The sequence below is a fragment of the Bufo gargarizans genome, chromosome 3 (assembly GCF_014858855.1).
Source record: "Bufo gargarizans isolate SCDJY-AF-19 chromosome 3, ASM1485885v1, whole genome shotgun sequence".
Taxonomy (NCBI): Eukaryota; Metazoa; Chordata; class Amphibia; order Anura; family Bufonidae; genus Bufo; species Bufo gargarizans.
In genome coordinates, this window is record NC_058082.1 from 66,920,535 (window position 1) to 66,942,279 (window position 21,745).

The 21,745-nt window shown below is 43.0% G+C and overlaps 1 protein-coding gene across 1 annotated transcript in view; it reads right to left on the bottom strand.

Annotated features, from left to right (window-relative positions):
* Positions 1 to 487: 487 nt before the first annotated feature.
* The window catches only part of SCN8A (sodium voltage-gated channel alpha subunit 8), a 147,154-nt gene continuing 125,896 nt past the window's right edge, over positions 488 to 21,745 (bottom strand). The window contains exons 22-25 of the mRNA XM_044285453.1: positions 6,512 to 6,653; positions 5,076 to 5,173; positions 4,080 to 4,350; positions 488 to 3,910 (exon numbers count right to left, since the gene is read on the bottom strand). Coding sequence (XP_044141388.1) covers positions 2,763 to 3,910; positions 4,080 to 4,350; positions 5,076 to 5,173; positions 6,512 to 6,653 — 1,659 coding nt within the window. The 3' untranslated portion in view covers positions 488 to 2,762. The remainder of the gene's footprint in view (positions 3,911 to 4,079; positions 4,351 to 5,075; positions 5,174 to 6,511; positions 6,654 to 21,745) is intronic.

Consider the following 21,745-nt stretch of genomic DNA (forward strand, 5'->3'; position numbering starts at 1 on the left):
AAACTAGCATTCGGCATTTGCTTTAGAGATGTGCTCCTACAATGAAGAAAGGAATTGTGAGCTTTGTTGCGTAACTGAAGAATTATTTGCAAGATATCGGAGGAACACAATTTCAATTTAAAGTTATATATATATATATATATATATATATACATATACATACACACACACACACGCAAATGATAAAAAGAAACCATTAGCAAAGACTGTAAAATGCAGCGTTGCGATATCACCAGCCTCAGAAATCTGTTGCAATTGGCTATAAAAAACATCTTGGCTTCTCACAGCATAAATATATTTATATGAACATTAGCCAAATGTTGCATAGAAGTGGTCAGAATTTATTGCACACTGGAATGAGAAAAGGCGACTCATATAATTCTTTGTGTTGTAACTTCAGGGATATACATTTCAAGCTGAAGCATCTGGCATTGTACAAAAGAAATATAAAATAAAACATAAAGATGACAGTGGCATACGCCAGAAGCCATTCTATTTAATTTTGTCATTTTTTTTGTTTGTATTTACAAAAAAAAACATGTCAATAAAATAATGATATTTTACAGCATTTATAGTATCCTCTTAAAAAGTTGAACCACACTTTTCAGCTTCTTGTGCTGTTTACAACATAGCCTGTACATATGTATGGCATTGGTTTATTATAATACATCCTATTGTAGCTGTAAATGGAAAAAAAAATGCTATATCAAGTTATAAATTGTTCTGTAGTTTAGATTCCCTTTTCCATGCTAACCAGCTTCACTTAGGCCACTGCTTTGGAAACTAAGTTCCACTTGGCACAGAAGTAATGATTTTCAGTGAAATACAATATAATGAAGAAGTTGGTTATGGTCTGATACCAAATGACAATGGACAACATGACATCTCATGCATTCTGCGAGTTGGCTAAATATCAGGCCTTATTTTGGTCCACACCGAGAATGTCCTTCTTTATATCCTACATTTAAGCCCAAAAAAAAACTCCTCAGCAGCATCAGCTAGTGAACAAAATACTGCATGCATTTTTTGCATAATTTTACTGCAGCACCGACGAGGTGTTCTCTCCAAAAACATTAACCAAGAACCCCCCAAAAAAAGAATGAAGTTACCCTTCCAAAAAAAATGGAATATATATGCCGAAGGCTGAAAGGACAAAAGTTCATTGAAGAAAAACACTTTATGAACAAGTGAGGGTACATACAGATCATTTCAACAGATGACGATGCACACGAGTAAGAAAAGCTTACACAATTGGTGGAAAAAAGTGTCTCAGTGCAGTACCGGTGGGGGAGGTGCATTGTTTTAATGCACAGAGACTTCAGGAAGTGAAAGCCATCATAATTTGCATTCGCACTAAAATTCAATGGGCGTTGTTACCATGATGAAGATGGTACCAGATCATTATTTATTCAAAAATTAAAAAAAATTATGACAAAAACAGTGATCAAACATGCCATATAAAGTGCTAAGCTGTGAAATGCCCCAAGGGAAACAAAATGACCTACTTCACAAGCCCTCTCCATATCTGTACCGATTCCTACCCAATGCAAACTGATTTAATTCTGCCACTTAAAGGAGTCTCTAAATATTGCAGCTTTGCATCTGCTAAATATATGCCCTTTGTAGAATGGAGACTAAAAACATTGCAAAATACAAAAGCAGAATTTCATAAGCCCTAGATTTTGGTTTACAGTGACATAGTATTAGAAGCTATATTCTTCTCTTTTTTTTTTTCTTTTTACTATTTATTGTACCCCAGGAAAGGAAACCTCAAGCAGCAACTAGTAGTTCTCATTTTGTATGTAGTATGTGCAAAAGTGACATCATTTTAAAAGAACTGTAATAAACATACACAAATTGTTCTGTCTTGCTTTAATCCCTAGCCATGACGTGTAAAAGTTTGAAGATTTGGTAAATACTGGTGAAGGGTATATATATATATTAATACTAGGTTGCCTCCAGATAAAGTGTTCCGTATTCAGCGGCGTGCCCCAAACTTATGGCTTAGCCACTGCAGTGGACAGAGTACTGATGTTTTGTGTTTTATGAGTCTTCATGCATGATTCCTGATCACAGCATGCCATCATGCAAGTCATTTCTATGCATTGAACGAGCACAATTTATTCGATTTTTTTTTCTTTTTGGAATCGGCCTGAGCAAATGCCCCTTAGCTCGAAGAATAACCTGATTTTCCCCATTTCCCCGAATCACATGAAGCCCGTGTAGAAAAATTATGCAGATATATGAAATAAACTGTGACAATTATGCAGCATGGGCATAATGTTTGGTTTTTTTTGGTGATTATTTTTTGTGTTTTTTTTTTTTTGCCAGATATTTTTCTTTTTTTTGTCTTGTTTTGCTGCTTGACTAATGTAACATTGCAAATATAGTTTTGCATGAATAATCAAACCCCTAAGTGGTGCTTTTTCGTAATAATAATAATAAGAATAATATGAGAAAATAAACTCCTTTGGGCTGATCTGGAATTGCACTATTCCTTACAGCTCTGGTTGTTTCTCCTAAGTTGCATCGATTGATGGGAGACATGCAGTATCCACCTGCCCAACAATATAACATCCTTGTAATAGTCTTTTAACCAGGTGGTGTGTCACTGCCATGCAGTAAAATGCAACAATGTCACAACAAGCAGATTGTTTGGTATTGATCTTTAGGTAAGTATCTCCATTGCTGATCTGCATTGATATATTTATTACATTTGTAAACAATCTTTGCTTGCAAATTTGAAAAGTTAACACTTTTTCTCAACACTTGGATTCCCTGACTTGTTTTTGTTTTTTCGCTCTCTCTCTAATTGCCTCTTGTATTCTTTCTTGTTTTTCCTTCTCAGGTTTAGTTACACTGTCATATGATGGTAGTGATGCGGTAGAAGGGGTGCCTTCTTTCTTGTCCATATTTGTTCCTCCGTTCTCCATTTTGGTAGAAGAAGGCTTTCTACAAACAAATCCTCGCTTTAATAAGTGGTGTCTGTACGCCTGCTGAATAACAACAGCGGATACGTCCTCTTGTTTGCGTCTGAGCGTTGTAGTGATGGGCTCATAAGACACTTTTGAAGGGTTGGAAGCTACAAAGCGCTCTTCCATCTGCTGCCGCAATATATCAAGCTCGCCACTCTCTCCAAGTACACGTTTGGTGAAGGCAAAGAGGATGTCCAGACAGTGAATTCTGTCACCGCTCACCATAGGTAAATCCATGGCAATTAGTTCTATAGTGTTTGGCTTGGGGACTCTCAGCGGATGTTCCAAAGCATCCGCAAAATCTGGGAGTTTGCTGAACTGAATGAACTGAGTGGCGTCAGGGTCAAATTTCTCCCAAATTTCGTAAAACGTTTCAAAATCATCCTCACTTAAAGGATCTGCACTCTCTTCCGTAGCCACGCTAAAATTTTCTAGGATGATAGCAATGTACATGTTCACTACTATGAGAAAGGATATGATTATATAACTGACAAAGAAAAATATCCCTACGGAGGGGTTTCCACAATCACCTTGCATTGGACTTCCTGGGTTCTCTTTTTTAGGATCGCAATCTGGGGGACGATTTAAGATGGGCAACAACAAGCCGTCCCAGCCTGCTGAGGTAGTAATCATAAATAAGCAGATCATGCTATTGCCAAAGGTCTCAAAGTTGAACATGTCATCTATCCCTCCTTCTTTCTTGACATAGGCAAAGTTAGACATTCCAAATATGGAAAAAATGAACATAACAAGAAACAAAAGCAGGCCAATATTAAACAAGGCCGGCAATGACATCATTAAGGCAAAAAGCAGGGTTCGTATTCCTTTGGCACTTTTGATTAAGCGAAGTATACGGCCAATACGAGCCAAGCGGATGACTCTGAAGAGTGTTGGGGAGACAAAGTATTTTTCAATCAGGTCTGCCAGGAACATACCTGCAAGTGAGATAATCATAATTAACATATAATACAGACACAAGAACAAAAAACTAGAGCATCAAACAGAATAACTATTCTGCACATATGAATACTGTAGCTACAGTAGGTTGCATAGCATTAAAAACATGTATATAATAATATGTATGTTAAATCAATGAATGCTTACCAACGATAGACAGAATTACAACAACAAAGTCAAAAATGTTCCATCCAATGGTGAAGTAAAAATGACGCAAGGCACACAGTTTCAGAACACACTCCGTGGTAAAAAAGCAAATGAAAACTAAATTAACCCAGTACAGGACATTCTCTTTATATTTGCTCTGATCGTCTGTTTCCACCATCATGGTGACCATGTTGAGACAAATGAGGATCATGATGATTATATCAAATGCTTGTTGTGTGATCAAATCAAAGATGGCACCTTGAATTATATTCTGTCGGGAAATGGAAACAGCAAACAGTTAAGCTTACAGAAGACAAGGCATTAATGGTTCAAGTGCTAGATCACTTCCCATTTATCATCAGTTATTCCTAAATTACTAAGCAATCATTCATCAAGGATTATAAAGATTTGGAATAGTGGCATTTTTAGAACTGTTGAAAAATGCTTTGGTGATGGTCCACATGCCAGATGAAGAGTCCAAATGTGGACGTTGTGGTGCAGTACCATTGGTGCTCCTGACAAGTTCCCACTAGAGATGAGCGAATCAACTCCATTAGCATGAATCTGTGAGGGGCAGTCCCCACAGGTGAAGCAGCGCCCACCTGCCGGACATCTAGTCCGGCCCTGTCAATCTTCTGCCTGTGCCACTGCTCAGTGTATCTACAAGCTGATTCGGCTTTGGGTCCATCGACTGCTCTGGTACCCAGAAGTGTCACACCACATGGGCAGTCGCTGCTCCTGAAGCACTTCTATGCTTGCGGTGCGGTCAGAGGATTGCCAGAGATGTCCGGCCATGTCAATCAAATAACCGATGGGCGCTTCTTCACCTGTAGAGACTGCCCCTCACAGGTGAAGAGCTCCTTCATTAGAATTGATTCGCTCATATCTACTTCCCACTATGCTTAACAATTAAAAACTAAAGAAAATATTAATGTATTATCTTACCAAAAGCCTAGGTATAGACATATATTTATATATATTCATATATTGTCTTACCAATGGCCTAGGTATAGGCTTCTGTGGTTTCTTGGAGCCCAATTTTTTCATAGCATTATAATATTTTTTCTGTTCCTCTGTCATGAAGATATCCTGACCTCCAAAGTGAAGACAAAAACACAAAATAGGTTACAATCTGCATAAATATGAATGTGTTTATGAATTTTCATCCTGGGAAATGTATATTTCACAATCTGTCTACCTAAGTGGCAGTGGTGTTAGATATCAACTACTGTGGTGAATTTGAAGACTAGAATTATGCATAGCCTTTGCTGGATGCTGCTCTAGCAGAGCAGCTAGGTGTCAGAGTATCCATTAATTAAGTTAGTAGAATCTCATCACCTGCAAACTCCACCATGACAGGTTAACAAGAATGAAGACTGCAGGTGACAACTAAAATTCTAACACAGTAGGATGGATCCATAAAGGAGGATCCAGGAGGATCCAAACTCAGTGGCAAAAACATCACCAAAGTGGTTTCATGCCAGTGAAATGAGAGACAGTTTTCATTTTAGTACATTTATATATTGCTGGATATACACAAGTCTTTTAATGCAATTGGCCATATAAGAGAAGAACATCATTCACTGATAAGTAATATCAGGGGATCATACATGTGCAGTAGCTCCTATGCAAGCAAACATGGGAAGACATGGCAATTCATGGGGCTGGGGTCAACCAGCAGAAAACTATTAAATAAAATGGTATGAATGTTAAAAATTCCAGCCCCCAGACACCTGCCTATATTGCCTTCAATATAATTCATCCCTTACTACCATGTGATCAAAACTAATATAAACAACTAGCTCTTTCCTAAGGTTATGGTCCCACATGGCAGCTGCCCCATATAGCTAGACATCGTGCCCAGATATGGTGGGTACATATTTCACTTAAAGAGGACCTTTCACTAGTTTAAAAAGTAAAAACTAACTATATCAGTGGGCAGAGCGGCGCCCAGGGGTCCCCCTGCACTTACTAGTAAGTCTGGGCGCCGCTCCGTTCGCCCGGTATAGGCTCCGGTGTCTGCAGCTCCTTCTTTTGTACTGGGCAGAGTTTTTGTATTAGGGTTGTCCCTTGCTGCAGCGCTGGCCAATCGTAGCGCACAGCTCATAGCCTGGGAGTGCAGGGGGACCCCTGGGCGCCGCTCTGCCCACTGATATAGTTAGTTTTTACTTTTTAAACTAGTGAAAGGTCCTCTTTAAACTGTAACATTACCCGCACAAACTATGCGCTCATTACCAATCAATGTTAATGACCATGTGGTTTTGTGGGTTAAACTCAGGCGAGGTTCATCTATTTAAAAACAGCTCCCACTGTATATGAGTGCGCCTCTCAACTGAATGAGGGACTGTAACCCTAAATATGGTTGTACAAAGAATTTTTATGAATTATATATGTTTAACTAATTACACACCCAACCGATTCATCTAAAATACTTATCTTTTTCTTCTGTTGATTGAAGTTGTCAATGATGACACCAATGAATAAATTGAGGGTAAAAAAAGAGCCAAAGATGATGAAAATGACAAAATAAATGTACATGTAGATGTTGTCTTCATATGTTGGCTGTTCTGTGACCTAAAATGTAAAATTATTATATTATTGCAGAGTAAAACACTAAACCAAACAAGTATAAACAACATAAAAGAGCCACACTATAACATAACACCACAATATTGGTGGTACATAAACCTAACAAAAGCCATGGAGATTTACAGTATAACCTACTGTGGTCATGCAGGTGAAATACTGATGGAAGGAAGGTATATTTCACCCAGACTTCTCACCTGGGTGAAGTAAGTGTAATCCAGGAAGTACTGTGGCCTGAAACTTAGATTTTTTCAGAAAATACCTGGGGCCTGGATTATGCAGAACGGTTGTTAAGGTTGGTAGTGGGAACAACCGTTCCCTCCCTTCCAGGCCAGCTTGTTGGTGTGCCCTGAAACACCTGAAGGCAATTATCCTTTATAGGTTGCTATATAAAGAGTTCTGTAGCTCACTTAGGAGAGGCCTGCAAGGAGAGCACATGGTGCAAGGACTACTGAGGCCTAACAGCTGTAGCCTAGGTGAGACAAACTCTTTATGTTAGTAGTTAACAACTAAGTTTGTTCAGGCCACAGCACTTCCTGGATTACACTTCACTCAGGTGAGAAATCTGGTTGAAATATACCTTCCTTCCACCAGTATTCCACCTGCATGACCACACCTACCTACTGCCTATTTAAACAGGTCACAGAATGTTATATCTAGGTTATCATTATTTTTTCTGAGGTTTGTTAAAGAACATCAGTGATCAAACAGTATCATGAAAACCAAGGAACACAACAGACATGTCAGGTGTAAAGTTGTGAAGAAGTATAAAGCAGGTTTAGGTTATAAAAAAGTATCCCAAGCACGAAGCACTGTTCAATCCATCATTCAAAAATGGAACAAGAGCAAAATCTGGCCTTTATGGAAGAATGGCAAGAAGAAAGCTATTTTTGAAAGCAAGCAATAAGAAGTCCCATTTGTCACAAGCCATGTAGGGGACACATGGTGGTGGCAGCATAATGCTGTGGGATTATTTCCTTCAGCAGGGACAGGTACTTTCACACTAGCGTTTTTCTTTTCCGGCATAGAGTTCCGTCACAGGGGCTCTATACCGGAAAAGAACTGATCAGGCATATCCCCATGCATTCTGAATGGAGAGTAATCCGTTCAGTTTGCATCAGGATGTCTTCAGTTCAGTCGTTTTGACTGATCAGGCAAAAGAGCAAACCGTAGCATGCTACGGTTTTTTCTCCGGCGAAAAAAACTGAAGACATGCCTGAACGCCGGATCCGGCATTTTTTCCCATAGGAATGTATTAGCGCCGGATCCGGCATTCAGAATACCGGAATGCCGGATCCGTCGTTCCGGCATGCGCATGCGCAGATCGGTAAAAATGCGAAAAATGTACAAGACGGATCCGTCGGTCCGCATGACAAGCGGAGAGACGGATCCGTCCTTGCAATGCATTTGTGAGACGGATCCGCATCCGGATCCATCTCACAAATGCTTTCAGGCAGCAGCAGATCGGCGGATCCGGCGGCCAGTTCCGACGACGGAACTGCCCGCCGGATCACACTGCCGCAAGTGTGAAAGTAGCCTAAGCTGGTCAGAGTTGATGAGAAGATGGAGCTAAATACTGGGCAATCGTGGAGGGAAACTTGTTAGAGGCTGCAAGTGATTGAGTAGGGGGAGGTTCAATTTCCAGAAGGACAATGACCCTAAACATACAGCCAGAGTTACTATAGAATGGTTTAGATCAAAGAATATTCATGTATTAGTATGGCTCAGTAAAAGTCTAGACCTAAACCGCATTGATAATCTGTGGCAAGACTTGAAATCTGTTGTTCACTGACGCTCACCATCCAATCTCACTGAGCTTGAGTTATTTTTCAAAGAATGGGCAAAAATGTCATCCCCTAGATGTGCAAAGCTGGTAGAGACATACCCCAAAACGTGCAACTGTAATTGCAGCAAAAGGTTGAAGGGCTGAATACAAAGTCACACCAGATTTTATTTATTAAACATTTTCAAAACCATGTATCATCTACTTTTCACGTCACACATGCTTGCTACTTTGTGTTGATCTATCACATAAAAAAGGGGTATGAATCATGATAACTAATCTGAGAGTAGGCTTGGCTCCTGAATTTGTCTCCCAATAAGTGATGGAAATAACTGACCAAATAACAGAAATGTGAACTCAACCTTACAGGTCAACCTTTGCATCAGGTGTAATCTTTTGGAGTGGACTTAACTGTGCAGTGGCGCAAGATTAGTAGCCCCATGACAGTGGGGAAGGTGTAAGGCTGTGTTCGCATCACTGTTTATTTTTCAATTCTTCTGATCTGTCAGAAGAACAGTCCAAAAAAAAGCCGATCCTGTATCTTGAGCCTCCACCTTCAAATCATCAGTATTTAATCAGTATTTGCAAGGCAAAAACAGGAGTGGGTTCAAAACAGAGAAAAAAATATTTTCATCTGTTCTGTGTTTTGGACCCACTTCTGCTTTTGGCTTCCAAATCATGATCAAATCCCAATGCAAAATACTGACCGTGTGCTAGAGGTCTTATACTCATTTTGCATGAGTTTAGGACATTTACATCTGAAATCGGTTTTATTCAGATGGAAAAGAATTCAGGACTTTAATGGCCTCTATCACACGGTCATTGTTTGGTCCGTTTTTTGCATCAGTATTTGATCAGTATTGGTAAGGTAAAAACAGGAGTGGGTCCAAAACCGAGATAATATGTGATGGAAATATTTGCATGTCTTCTGCATTTTGGACACTCCTACTTTTAGCTTCCAAACCATGATCAAATCCTGATGCAAAATACTGACTGTGTGATAGAGGCCTTATGGACGCTCAAACGACAGGACTAGAAATGAGCGACTCAAAGCTGATGAAGTTTAATTCGATCCGAATTTTAGGAATTATTCAATTCGCACCGAATCCGAATTTCCTCATGCTTCGTGTAAACTAATTGCATTTTTTTCCTAAAATGGCTGCTGCACATGTTAGGAACTCTGGGAACGAGGGATCACCCACAATGCCATGCATGCAGCCAATCAGCAGTCAACCCTATGATGTCACAGCTCTATAAATAGCCTCAGCCATCTTGGATTCAATCATTTTCCAGTGTACTTAGTGCAGGGAAAAACGTCAGCAGGCGCTAGGGACAGCGCTAGGAAAGACTTGAAAATTTCTATTTTGCTCAATAGAAGTTCAGGGAAAGAGCATTAGAAGGGTAGGGAAAGGATAGGGAGGAATTACTACACATTATTGAAGCAGAACAGGGTTCAATAGGGGTGTTTACAGCCTGGGTAATAGAAACAATTCTATTACACCTTGCTGCACTGACTGCGGATCCAAATTGCCATTATACTGCTGCTCATTTCAGGTTTGCAATGCATCTGTAATTCCAGCAAACCGTTATTGTTATTGGGGTATTTTTAGCCCTTGTGCAATGCAGTTATATATATGTTCTAAAGCAGCGATGCCCAACCTGCTGCCCTCCAGCTGCTGCAAAACTACAACCCCCACAATACTTTGCTAATAGACGTAGGCTGTCTGGGCATGCTGGGAGTTGTAGTTTTGCAACAGCTTGAGGGCCGCAGGTTGGGCATCCCTGTTCTAAAGCCTTTTTTTGTTGTGTATTAGTGGGGAAAAAGAAAAAGGGCTTATTAGCCGTTGTGTGATGAAGTGAGAAAATTACAGCCCTTTAAGGCGTAGATTAGTGGGAAAAAAATATATTATTTGCTGTTCACGGCCGCAGTTATGCTGTATGTTCTAAAGCCTTTTTTTCGCGTGTATTAGTGAGGAAAAAAAAAGGGCTTATTAGCTGTTGTGGGGTAAAGTGAGAAAATTGAAGCACTTTTTGGCGTGTATTAGTGGGGGAAAAAAAGGGGGCCTATTAGCCGTTGTGTGGTGAAGTGGGAAAATTACAGCCCTTTTTAGTGTGTATTAGAGGGGAAAAAAAACGTAACTTGCCATTCACGGCTGCTGTTACATGTTCTAAAGCCTTTTTTTTGGCGTGTATTAGTAGGGGAAAAAAGGGGCTTATTAGCTATTATGTGGTGAAGTGAGAAAATTAAAGCTCTTTTTGGCGTGTATTAATCAGGGGGGGAAAAGGGGGCTTAGTAGCGGTTGTGCGGTAAAGTGAGAAAATTACAGCCCTTTTTGGCGTGTATTAGAGGCAAAAAAATATATATTATTTGCCGTTCACGGCCGCAGTTATATGTTCTAAAACCTTTTTTTGGTCGTGTATTAGTGGGGTCGGCGGAATGTCCATTTTATTTACTTATTTGATTGAACAGTATGTCAGACAGAGAAGTGACAGGCCCTGCACAGGGGAGGGGCACAGGCCTAAATGTTTCTGGCGCAAACACAGGTCACAGCAGAGTAAGGAGGCATGGCAGCAGGGGTGACTTCGAGAGGCCTAAGCTCCCAGTGTCAGCTAGTGGTCGTGTCTTGACCAGCAACCCAGTGGTTCTTGAATGGTTGACTCGATCTTCGACTTAAGTGACATCAGACACCCCCAGCCAAGAGTCAGTGGGTTCGCTAGACACAACCCTTAGTTGGCATGGCCCGGGAGCAGGCCCTGTGCCCTCACCTGACCTCAACCTGCCTCTGTCCTTTTCAGTTCCCTCAGCCAGAGAAGTACTATATACTGTGGGCTCAGCTCCACTATACAGCCAGAACAAGCTACTAGAGGACAGTCAGCAGCTACTGCCCAGCCAACTTCCTGAGGAGACATCCGCTGCTTCCTCCGGTAGGCGGGCAAGTAGCGATGAGGAGAGTGGCGTGAGACCTGGTGTTGCGAGCGTTCAGACTCCTGGCTCAGAGACCATTGAGGAGGATATCAGTGATGTGCAGACAGTACTCAATGATGTAGCCAATCTCAATTGGGAGACCACCCGCTTCTCAGGAGCCAATCAGCCCGGAAAGTAGTGGTGCAGGGGTTCACGGAGGCAGTGGTGGTAGCAGTCAGTCAGTGAGGAGTGTTGGGGGTAAAATGACCTACTCGGCGATGTGGCAGTTTTTTGTTAAACCAGGGGAGGTGAACATTTGTCAAATCTGTGGGCAGAAGGTAAAGCGTGGCCAGGGTGCCAATGTTGGCACCACGCCCCTGCATCAACATATGCAGCGTCACCATAAAGTGGCCTAGAAGAACTGCGGCTCCGATGTGGTGTTCCAGCCTGCCGCAGAACTGCTGCATCACCCAGTGGCACGCACCCTATTTCAGGCAGTCAAGACTCCACCACCTCAGTCGAAGGAAGCTGTCTGTCCTTCCCATCATCTGCTGGTTCTGATGCTCCTGCTCCTTCTCCTCCTAGTCAGTCAGTCTGTCAGCAATCGATCACCGAAGCGATTGCCAAGAGACAACATTATGTGTGCACTTATCCAACAGCGTAGAAGCTGAATGTGCTCCTGGCCAAGTTGCTGGTACTGCAGTCCCTCCCTTTCCAAGTGGTGGACTCTGCACCTTTCAGAGAACTGATGGCTTGTGCCGAGCTGAGGTGGAGAGTCCCAACCCGTAATTTATTTGCCAAAAAGGCAGTACCAGCCCTGCACAAATATGTAGAACAGAAGGTGGGCCAGTCATTGAGCCTGTCGGTGTCTGCCAAAGTGCACTGCAGCGCCGACGTGTGGAGCTGTAACTCCGGTCAAGGACAATATATGTCCTTTACAGCCCACTGGTAAATGTGGTTCCTGCCCAGTCAAACCAGCAACTTGGCCAGGTGACGCCGCTTCAGCCTCCACGTTCTCACGCTGTTAGTCCTGCGACAATGTCCGCCTCTGCCTCCTCATCCTCCACCTTGTCCTCAGCCTCCACTGCAGGGACATCTCACAGTGCCCCAACAACATACCACATGTGCAGGGCACGGCAGTGTCACGCTGTTCTGTACCTAGTTCCTCTCGAAGGTCGGGGCCCTCTGCGCCCACGTTCCACTGCCATGGCTGTTGGGGGGGAGGGGTGGCAGGAGCAGTACCAGCTCCATCAGCAGCAGTCTGACTCTACAGTCACTGATGAGTAGTTTTCTTCACCCGCATAGTTAAGAAACTAATCACCAGCAGCTAGACATACAGCAGAACCTGAACCAGCAGGTGGTGGCATACTTGGACAGCACCCTGCCACCCCACATTAAAGATCCGCTGGACTACTGGGCAGCCAAACTGTATTTGTGGCCACAACTGGCCATGTGGCATCAAAGTGGGTGTTTAGTGCGGCGGGGAGCCATAGTTACCCCAAGGAGAACTCGCCTGTCCACCCAAAATGTGGAGAGACTGACCTTTGTCAAGATGTATCAGATTAGATCATCCATGTTGCCTCACTCAAACCTTGACAAAAGAGACCGGTTTCTTCTGGCTACCTGCCTCAGCTACTATTCTGATGCTGCCATCCGCCTGATGCCATACATCTGATGCCAAGTGCTCCTTCTTACACCCACCATCGTCAGCTGGTACTGTTAGTGCCACCCACCTCCCCATTCTGTCCCCGGGTCACTCTGTGGTCTCCTCATGCTGCTGCTACCTGCACACTATGTCACCTTGCCACTCTGTAGTCTCCTGATGCTGCTACTACCTCAACACTATGTCACCTTGCCACTCTGTGGTCTCCTGATGCTGCTGCCACCTCCATACTATGTCACCTTGCCACTCTGTGGCCTCCTCATGCTGCTGCCACCTCCACGCTATGTCACCTTGCCGCTCTGTGGTCTCCTGATGCTGCTGCCACCTCCATAGTATATCACCTTGCCACTCTGTGGTCCCCTAATGTTGCTGCCACCTGCAGACTATGTCACCTTGCCTCTCTGTGGTCTCCTGATTCTGCTGCTACCTCAACACTATGTCAACTTGCCACTCTGTGGCCTCCTCATGCTGCTGCTACCTCCACACTATGTCACCTTGCCACTCTGTGGTCTCCTGATGCTGCTGCCACCTGCACACTATGTCACCTTGCCACTCTGTGGTCTCCTGATGTTGCTGCCACCTCCACACTATGTCATCTTGCCTCTCCGTGGTCTCCTGATGCTGCTGCTACCTCAACACTATGTCACCTTGCCACTCTGTGGCCTCCTCATGCTGCTGCCATACCACACACTGTGTTTGTGCCATTCTGTGGACTTCTCATGCTGCCCCCCCCCCCCCTTCCCCACAAACACTTCATGACTGGGCCACTATTTTGTCTTTTTGGCCTGGTTGACATTATTATTTATTTGACCCTTCTTCTGATCTGTCAGAAGGAAGGAAAAAATAAACACACAAGAGATCCTGTCTGTAGCAGCTGTAAGGCATGTTCCCATCAGAATTGGCTTATGATTTGGTAGCCAAAAGTAGGAGTGGGTACAAAACACAGAAGACATGCAAATATTCCATTCACGTGTCATCTCTGTTTTGGATCTACTCCTGGTTTTTTTTTGGCATTAGCAATACTGATGGATTACTGACCAAATGCTGACCGAGTGAAGGCGGATGCTTAACAGACAGGATCCGTTTTTTGGGGGGTTATTGTTCTGATGGATCAGAGGAAGGCAAAATAATCAGTAACATCAACACAAACTTCCTGTGACACCCTCTCCACTCTGTCAGGAAAAGGGGGGGGGGTCTACTTGTATAAGCGTTTAATAGAACAGGTTCTGTAGACATCTATGTGGAATCAGATGACGACGGTGTAAAAAAAGTGCGCTCTTTCACGCTATAGTAGGATCTTGGGTCTCTGCACGTTTTTTTTATACCTGACGCTAACATCGACCTATAAGGTTGAGTTCACACTTGAGTTATTTAGTCAGTTTTGGCCCCGTAACTGCCCAAAGAAGTGAAGTGTGCAGTGATTCTATGAGCGACACCTGTCATCCTGACTCACAGTATTGTTTCACTACCACAGCAGACTCACTATGCCTGTTGCTGTAAGGCACAGTGTTCTACACTACTATACAGGCTCTCTGCAGCCAGGAATTAGCTGTTTTTTTAACGCGATTTACCACAAATGAATTTGGATGGAATCAAATATTTTCTGAAAATTAGGCGTACCGACCAAATCGAATTTTTGAGTATTTCGCTCATCTCTAGACAGGACCAGTTTTTTTTTGTTATTTTTCTGTTCTTCTGACAGATCAGAACGGAAACATAAACAGTGATCTCCACATGGCCGAAAAGGGACACAAGCGACACTGTAACAGACAGGTGAGGGTGGCAACAGTATGAAGAGTCACAACAGTGGCCCCGGAACAGGGTGCGGAGGGTGGCAACAGCAGTCGCAGTAACAGCACAAGATTGTGGCAGATCACAGTAGAAGCAGATGGCGTACACGGAATACACTCCATTGTGGGACAATCCCGTGCTGCCGGAATTCCTCTCTCTGTCTGATTTTGGGGCGTGGAAAAGGAAGGGTATTCTGAGGTTGGGCCACCTTCTGGAAGAAAAGAAGTTCATGTCCTTTACCAGATTTCAGGAGTTGTATGACCTACCTAGAACACATTTTTATAAATATCTTCAGGTGAGACATGCGTACAACTCCACATTTAAAGGCGTGACTGTGATGGCAGGGAGAGATGCTGCATTGCACCATATTCTGTCCAGGGGGGCAAGGAGAGGTATGATCTCATGTATATACAAGCTGCTGCTTGATAAGTTTCTACTGTCGCATCCGCTTGTGGCTAAAAGTAAATGGGTGAAGGATGTTGGTGAGCTAACTGACGACCAATGGTCTGACATACTGGAGGCGATACCTCTCTCTTCCTTGAGTGAAGGGCGTAAACTCTCGCAGCTGTTCATTGTCCATAGGGTCTACAAGACACAGTTTTTTTTGTTTCGCATAGGGTTTAGACCCACGGATGAATGTCCAAGGTGCTCTATGGCTTCTGCCGATTTGTTGCATATGATGTGGACGTGCGAGAGGTTAGGGAGATACTGGGAGTTAGTATCTCAGACGATACAGGACGTTTACAAGGTACGGATACCACCTGATCCGAAAGTGTGTGTGTTGGGATACGTCCTGAATTGGCCACTAGTCAGGTGCATAAAATAGCTATAGGTAGAGTGTTATATGTTGCTAGAAAGCTGATCGCTCTGCACTGGATACAGACAGCGCCGCCAACCCTAGGCGAATTCTTAAGTGCTGTTGACACAATGTTAAGCTATGAATGGATGGTATACCAGAAGCGTGGATGCCCAGCAAAATTTGAAAAATTATTGGAACCGTGGCTGTCGTTTCGACGTCTGCATAGGAATATATAATAGTGCGCCTGTGTATTGTGTAGGTTAAGGTGGGGCGGGATGGATGGGATGGGGGGGATGGGGAGTTGGGTTGAAATTTGATTATTACTCATGGCTTGGTACCCTGTGTGTTACCAGATTTGCTGGATAATGTGTCTCTATGTCATATTTGTTTGTGACATGTAATAATGTGTATTTACATTATAAATTTTTCAATAAAAAAGATCTGATTCAAAAAAAAGAAGCAGATGGCGTGCGGCATCAGGTGGATGGCTGCATCAGAATAGTGGTAGCAGCATGTGGCCAGAAGTAACATGCCATTTGTCAAAATTTTCCAGTGTAGCAGCACACTACAGTCAGATAAATACTGCCAGAATGATCTAGTCTGTTGCATCAGGCACCAGTATCTTGAAATCCTGGTTGATCTGCACCTAATTCATCTTTATAAAGGTTAGTCTCGCAACATTTTGTGTTGAAAGGCGAGTTCTCTTTGGGATAACTATGCCACCCACCGCACTAAACACCTGCTCTTGTGCCACACTAATGGCAAGGCAGGAAAGCTTGCCCAGAGTAAACTCGGCCAGTAGGATGTAGGATCTGGGGTGACAGGGTGCAGTACAAGTATCCCACCATCTGCTGGTTCAGGTTCTGCTTCATGTCCTGATGCTGCTGGGTAGTTTCTTCAGTAGGCGGCTGAAGAAAACTGGTCATCAGAGACTCAAGACTTAAGTTGCTGCTGATGGTGCTGGGGCTACTCATAAAACACCCCCACCTTTCTCCAGCAGTCATGGCAGTGGAGCGTGAACTCAGAGCGTCCCCCCAGTTAGACCTTTGTGAGGATGGGCGATGGCGCACGTAGGCAGTGACCAACCGACTACAAAGAATGTCATCGGCGCAGGCGCATTGAGGATGGAGCGGCCGAGCGAGCAGCCATCTCTCAGTGCGCCTGCGCCGACTGAATACCGTTACGGTGCAGGCGCGAGATCTTGATAGCAGACAGGGCTAGCCAGAGGACGATCCTGTTCACTGGCCCTGTCAATCAACATGAGGAGGGGGCGTCTTTAGGATCTTGCTGGTAGCAAGGTAATTTGCATATTTTAAAAGCACGTTTTTAACACAATCTACTGAACCAAAATGATTAATTAGATTATGTATGCATAAATCGCAGTATAGGGATTATAAGTAAACAAAAAAAAATAATGTTTAGTGGGGTGACAGAAGCCCTTTAATAGCTTTGCTTTCTCCTCGTCGCTCTCTGCAACTCCCCCCTCATTGCTTTGTAGAGGGCCGACACCTTCAGATTTATACTTTTTACCATTTATATAATTGAAGAACATTTTAGGGTTAGTTTTGCTCTCTTTGGCAATTAATCTCTCGGTCTCTAGTTTGGTGGCTTTTATTTGTTTTTTACATATTCCATTTTTTTCCTTACAGTTTTTCAGTGCTTCCACGCTACCCTCCTGTTTTAGTGATTAAAATGTTTTCTTTTTGTCATTTATTGCCTTCATTACAGTTCTATTTATCCATATTGGTTTCTTCTTGTTCCTTAAACTTTTATTCCCATAAGGTATGTACCTCTCACAATTAGATTTTAGGATGATTTTAAAAATATCCCATTTTGTGGTGGTATTTTTATTTTTGAGGACTTTATCCCAGTTAGTTAGGCCTATAGCCTCTCTTAGTTGGCTAAAGTTTACTTTTTTGAAGTTATTTTTGTTCCTCCCTGTAGAAACGCTTGTTTGAAGGATAATTGGAAGGTTATTACTTTATGGTCACTATTTCCCAGGTGTTCCCCAACCTGCACGTCTGTTGTTCTGTCAGGTCTATTGGTTGATACTAAGTCCAGTATGGCCATCCCTCTAGTCGGGTCCTGAACCAGTTGGGAAAGGTAATTGTCTTTGGTTATTGCCAATAACCTGTTTCCTTTATGAGATGTACAGTTTTCAGTTTCCCAGTCTATATCTGGGTAGTTGAAGTCCCCCATAATAACCAGCTCATTAATGATTTGCCGCTTTGTCTATCTCGTTTAGTAGTGGACTATGGTATATTAGATGGTTTATAATACACTCCTATTAGTAATTTATTATTAATTTTGCCTCCATGTATTTCTACCCACAGTGACTCCACATGTTCATGTCCCTTACTTATATCTTCTCGGACTGTGGGCTTTAGACAGGACTTTACATAAAGGCAGACCCCTCCCCCTCTCCAGTTTTGACGATCCTTTCTACAGGGAGTGCAGAATTATTAGGCAAGTTGTATTTTTGAGGATTAATTTTATTATTGAACAACAACCATGTTCTCAATGAACCCAAAAAACTCATTAATATCAAAGCTGAATATTTTTGGAAGTAGTTTTTAGTTTGTTTTTAGTTTTAGCTATTTTAGAGGGATATCTGTGTGTGCAGGTGACTATTACTGTGCATAATTATTAGGCAACTTAACAAAAAACAAATATATACCCATTTCAATTATTTATTTTTACCAGTGAAACCAATATAACATCTCAACATTCACAAATATACATTTCTGACATTCAAAAACAAAACAAAAACAAATCAGTGACCAATATAGCCACCTTTCTTTGCAAGGACACTCAAAAGCCTGCCATCCATGGATTCTGTCAGTGTTTTGATCTGTTCACCATCAACATTGCGTGCAGCAGCAACCACAGCCTCCCAGACACTGTTCAGAGAGGTGTACTGTTTTCCCTCCTTGTAAATCTCACATTTGATGATGGACCACAGGTTCTCAATGGGGTTCAGATCAGGTGAACGAGGAGGCCATGTCATTAGTTTTTCTTCTTTTATACCCTTTCTTGCCAGCCACGCTGTGGAGTACTTGGACGCGTGTGATGGAGCATTGTCCTGCATGAAAATCATGTTTTTCTTGAAGGATGCAGACTTCTTCCTGTACCACTGCTTGAAGAAGGTGTCTTCCAGAAACTGGCAGTAGGACTGGGAGTTGAGCTTGACTCCATCCTCAACCCGAAAAGGCCCCACAAGCTCATCTTTGATGATACCAGCCCAAACCAGTACTCCACCTCCACCTTGCTGGCGTCTGAGTCGGACTGGAGCTCTCTGCCCTTTACCAATCCAGCCACGGGCCCATCCATCTGGCCCATCAAGACTCACTCTCATTTCATCAGTCCATAAAACCTTAGAAAAATCAGTCTTGAGATATTTCTTGGCCCAGTCTTGACGTTTCAGCTTGTGTGTCTTGTTCAGTGGTGGTCGTCTTTCAGCCTTTCTTACCTTGGCCATGTCTCTGAGTATTGCACACCTTGTGCTTTTGGGCACTCCAGTGATGTTGCAGCTCTGAAATATGGCCAAACTGGTGGCAAGTGGCATCTTGGCAGCTGCACGCTTGACTTTTCTCAGTTCATGGGCAGTTATCTTGCGCCTTGGTTTTTCCACACGCTTCTTGCGACCCTGTTGACTATTTTGAATGAAACGCTTGATTGTTCGATGATCACACTTCAGAAGCTTTGCAATTTTAAGAGTGCTGCATCCCTCTGCAAGATATCTCACTATTTTTGACTTTTCTGAGCCTGTCAAGTCCTTCTTTTGACCCATTTTGCCAAAGGAAAGGAAGTTGCCTAATAATTATGCACATCTGATATAGGGTGTTGATGTCATTAGACCACACCCCTTCTCATTACAGAGATGCACATCACCTAATATGCTTAATTGGTAGTAGGCTTTCGAGCCTATACAGCTTGGAGTAAGACAACATACATAAAGAGGATGATGTGGTCAAAATACTCATTTGCCTAATAATTCTGCACTCCCTGTAAACAGACTGTAACCCTGTACATTAACTGCCCAATCATAGCTATCGTCCAGCCATGTCTCAGTTATTCCTTCTATGCCATAGACTCCTCACACATCACTAATTCCAGTTCACCAGCTTTATTAGTCAGGCTTCTGGCATTAGTATACATACAATTAAGAGGTTTATGTATATTTTTTACGCTACACCTTTTTTCTTCTGAACTTTTCTAGTCCTTCCTTCCATTCCTCCCCTAGTCCCACAACCTTGCCCCCGGTCTCTATCTGCACAATCTTCCCATTCTATAACGTAATTACCCTCCCCCCCAGACCCTAGTAATACTCCTCCAACCTTCTAGCCATCTTTCCCCCCAACACAGCTGCCCCTTCCCCATTGAGGTGCAGCCCATCCCTATGATAGAGCCTGTAGCTGACAAAGAAGTCGGCCCAGTTCTCCAGGAACCCAAACCCCTCCTTCCTACACCAGTTCTTGAGCCACTTGTTAACCTACCTAATCTCCCGCTGCCTTTCTTGTTGGGCTCATGGTACAGGCAGTATTTCGGAAAACACTACCTTTGAGGTCCTTGCCCCAAGTTTTTGACCTAAATCCCTAAAATCATTTTTAAGGACTCTCCACTAACTTTGTCATTGGTTCCGATATGGACCATGACCGCTGGGTCTTCTCCAGCCACTCCCAGTAATCTGTCAACCCGAGCCACGATGTGTCGAACTCTAGCGCCAGGAAGACAACACACTGTTCGGCGATCACGGTCTTTGTGACAGATTGCCCTTTCTGTACCACTTGGTGATCGATTTCTGGCGAAACATAGGAGGAGGAACATCAGGAGCAATAGACAAAGGGAAGAACAACAGATTCCTTCTGCTGAGTTTGAGGAGCCCTAACTGCTGGAGAAGGCATGTGGGCCACTGGGAGAGGCAGCGGTTGCCGTGTCAGGCTATACCACTACACTGGGAGAGGCAGCGGTTGCCGCGTCAGGCTGTACCACTACATTTGTGCCATGGTTTTCCCAGGCCAGTTAATGGTGACGCTCCATGTGTTAAGTGTGAATAGCGCAGTAGCTGAACAAGATTCACAGGGTGATTACACTGAGCCTGCACTGCAGTCTGTCTATGAGCTCTCTATGGTGTCTAAAAACTCTCCCTATGATCTCCCTACACTGTCCCTGCACTCTCCCTATCCAATATACTACAATTAATAGCTTGCTAAAATACTGTCCCTAGCGCTTGCCACGTCTCTCCCTATACTCAGTTCTCAGTGAAATGGTGACGACTGCTCGGGATGAGGCTTTTATAGAGCTGTGACATCACAGGGGATGGATCAGTTTCTTGGCTGGCTGCTCAGCATTATGGGTCATATCGCGTTCCCAGGCTTCTTACTTTCACTTTGTAACACGTGTAGCCACCATTTTAGTAAAAAACGATTTGTTACCACGAAGCGAGAGCAAATTCAGATTTGTGGCAAATCGAATTATTCCTGAAATTCGTATCGAAGTCAATTCATTTCACTTCGATTCGATCAACATTAATCACAGGAGTAAGGTTTCCCCCATACACACAGCAGACATGCATAGGTAAATTCAGCTTTCAAAGAAGAATGTACAGATATAATATTCAAAAGCTTCTAATTCAAATGTATTCGATTAAACAGAGTAAAGACTTCAACTGAAGAAGATTCAGGCCTCATAGACCTTTATCAAGAGTATCTGAGGTGGATTGCGACTAGTAAAGACTGTTGCATGAGGGGGAAAGAGATGTCCTTCACAGAAGCTAAGCAGATGGATGGAAACAGGCCCTTCAACTGTACATTAGAAACAAATCTACAAGTTTTACAGGAACAGATGAAGGCAGGTATAATTGTATACTTCCCATTCAACTTCAAGTATGTACTGTATGTTCCCATATAGCTACATACCTGGGCAGTGTTGCTACTGGTGCGTCTAGAACACTTCTGTAGAGGAGTCTAGAACATTAGGTCACACCTACCTTTTAGAAAAGCAACGGCAGCCTTATACCTTCTCACCTACTGTACCATTCTTACACAGACATAAACTAACATCTAATGGAAAGCGATATGTATGTTTTTTTACCTTAGGTTTAAAAAATTCCTTAATAACTAATAATGGATATATTTTG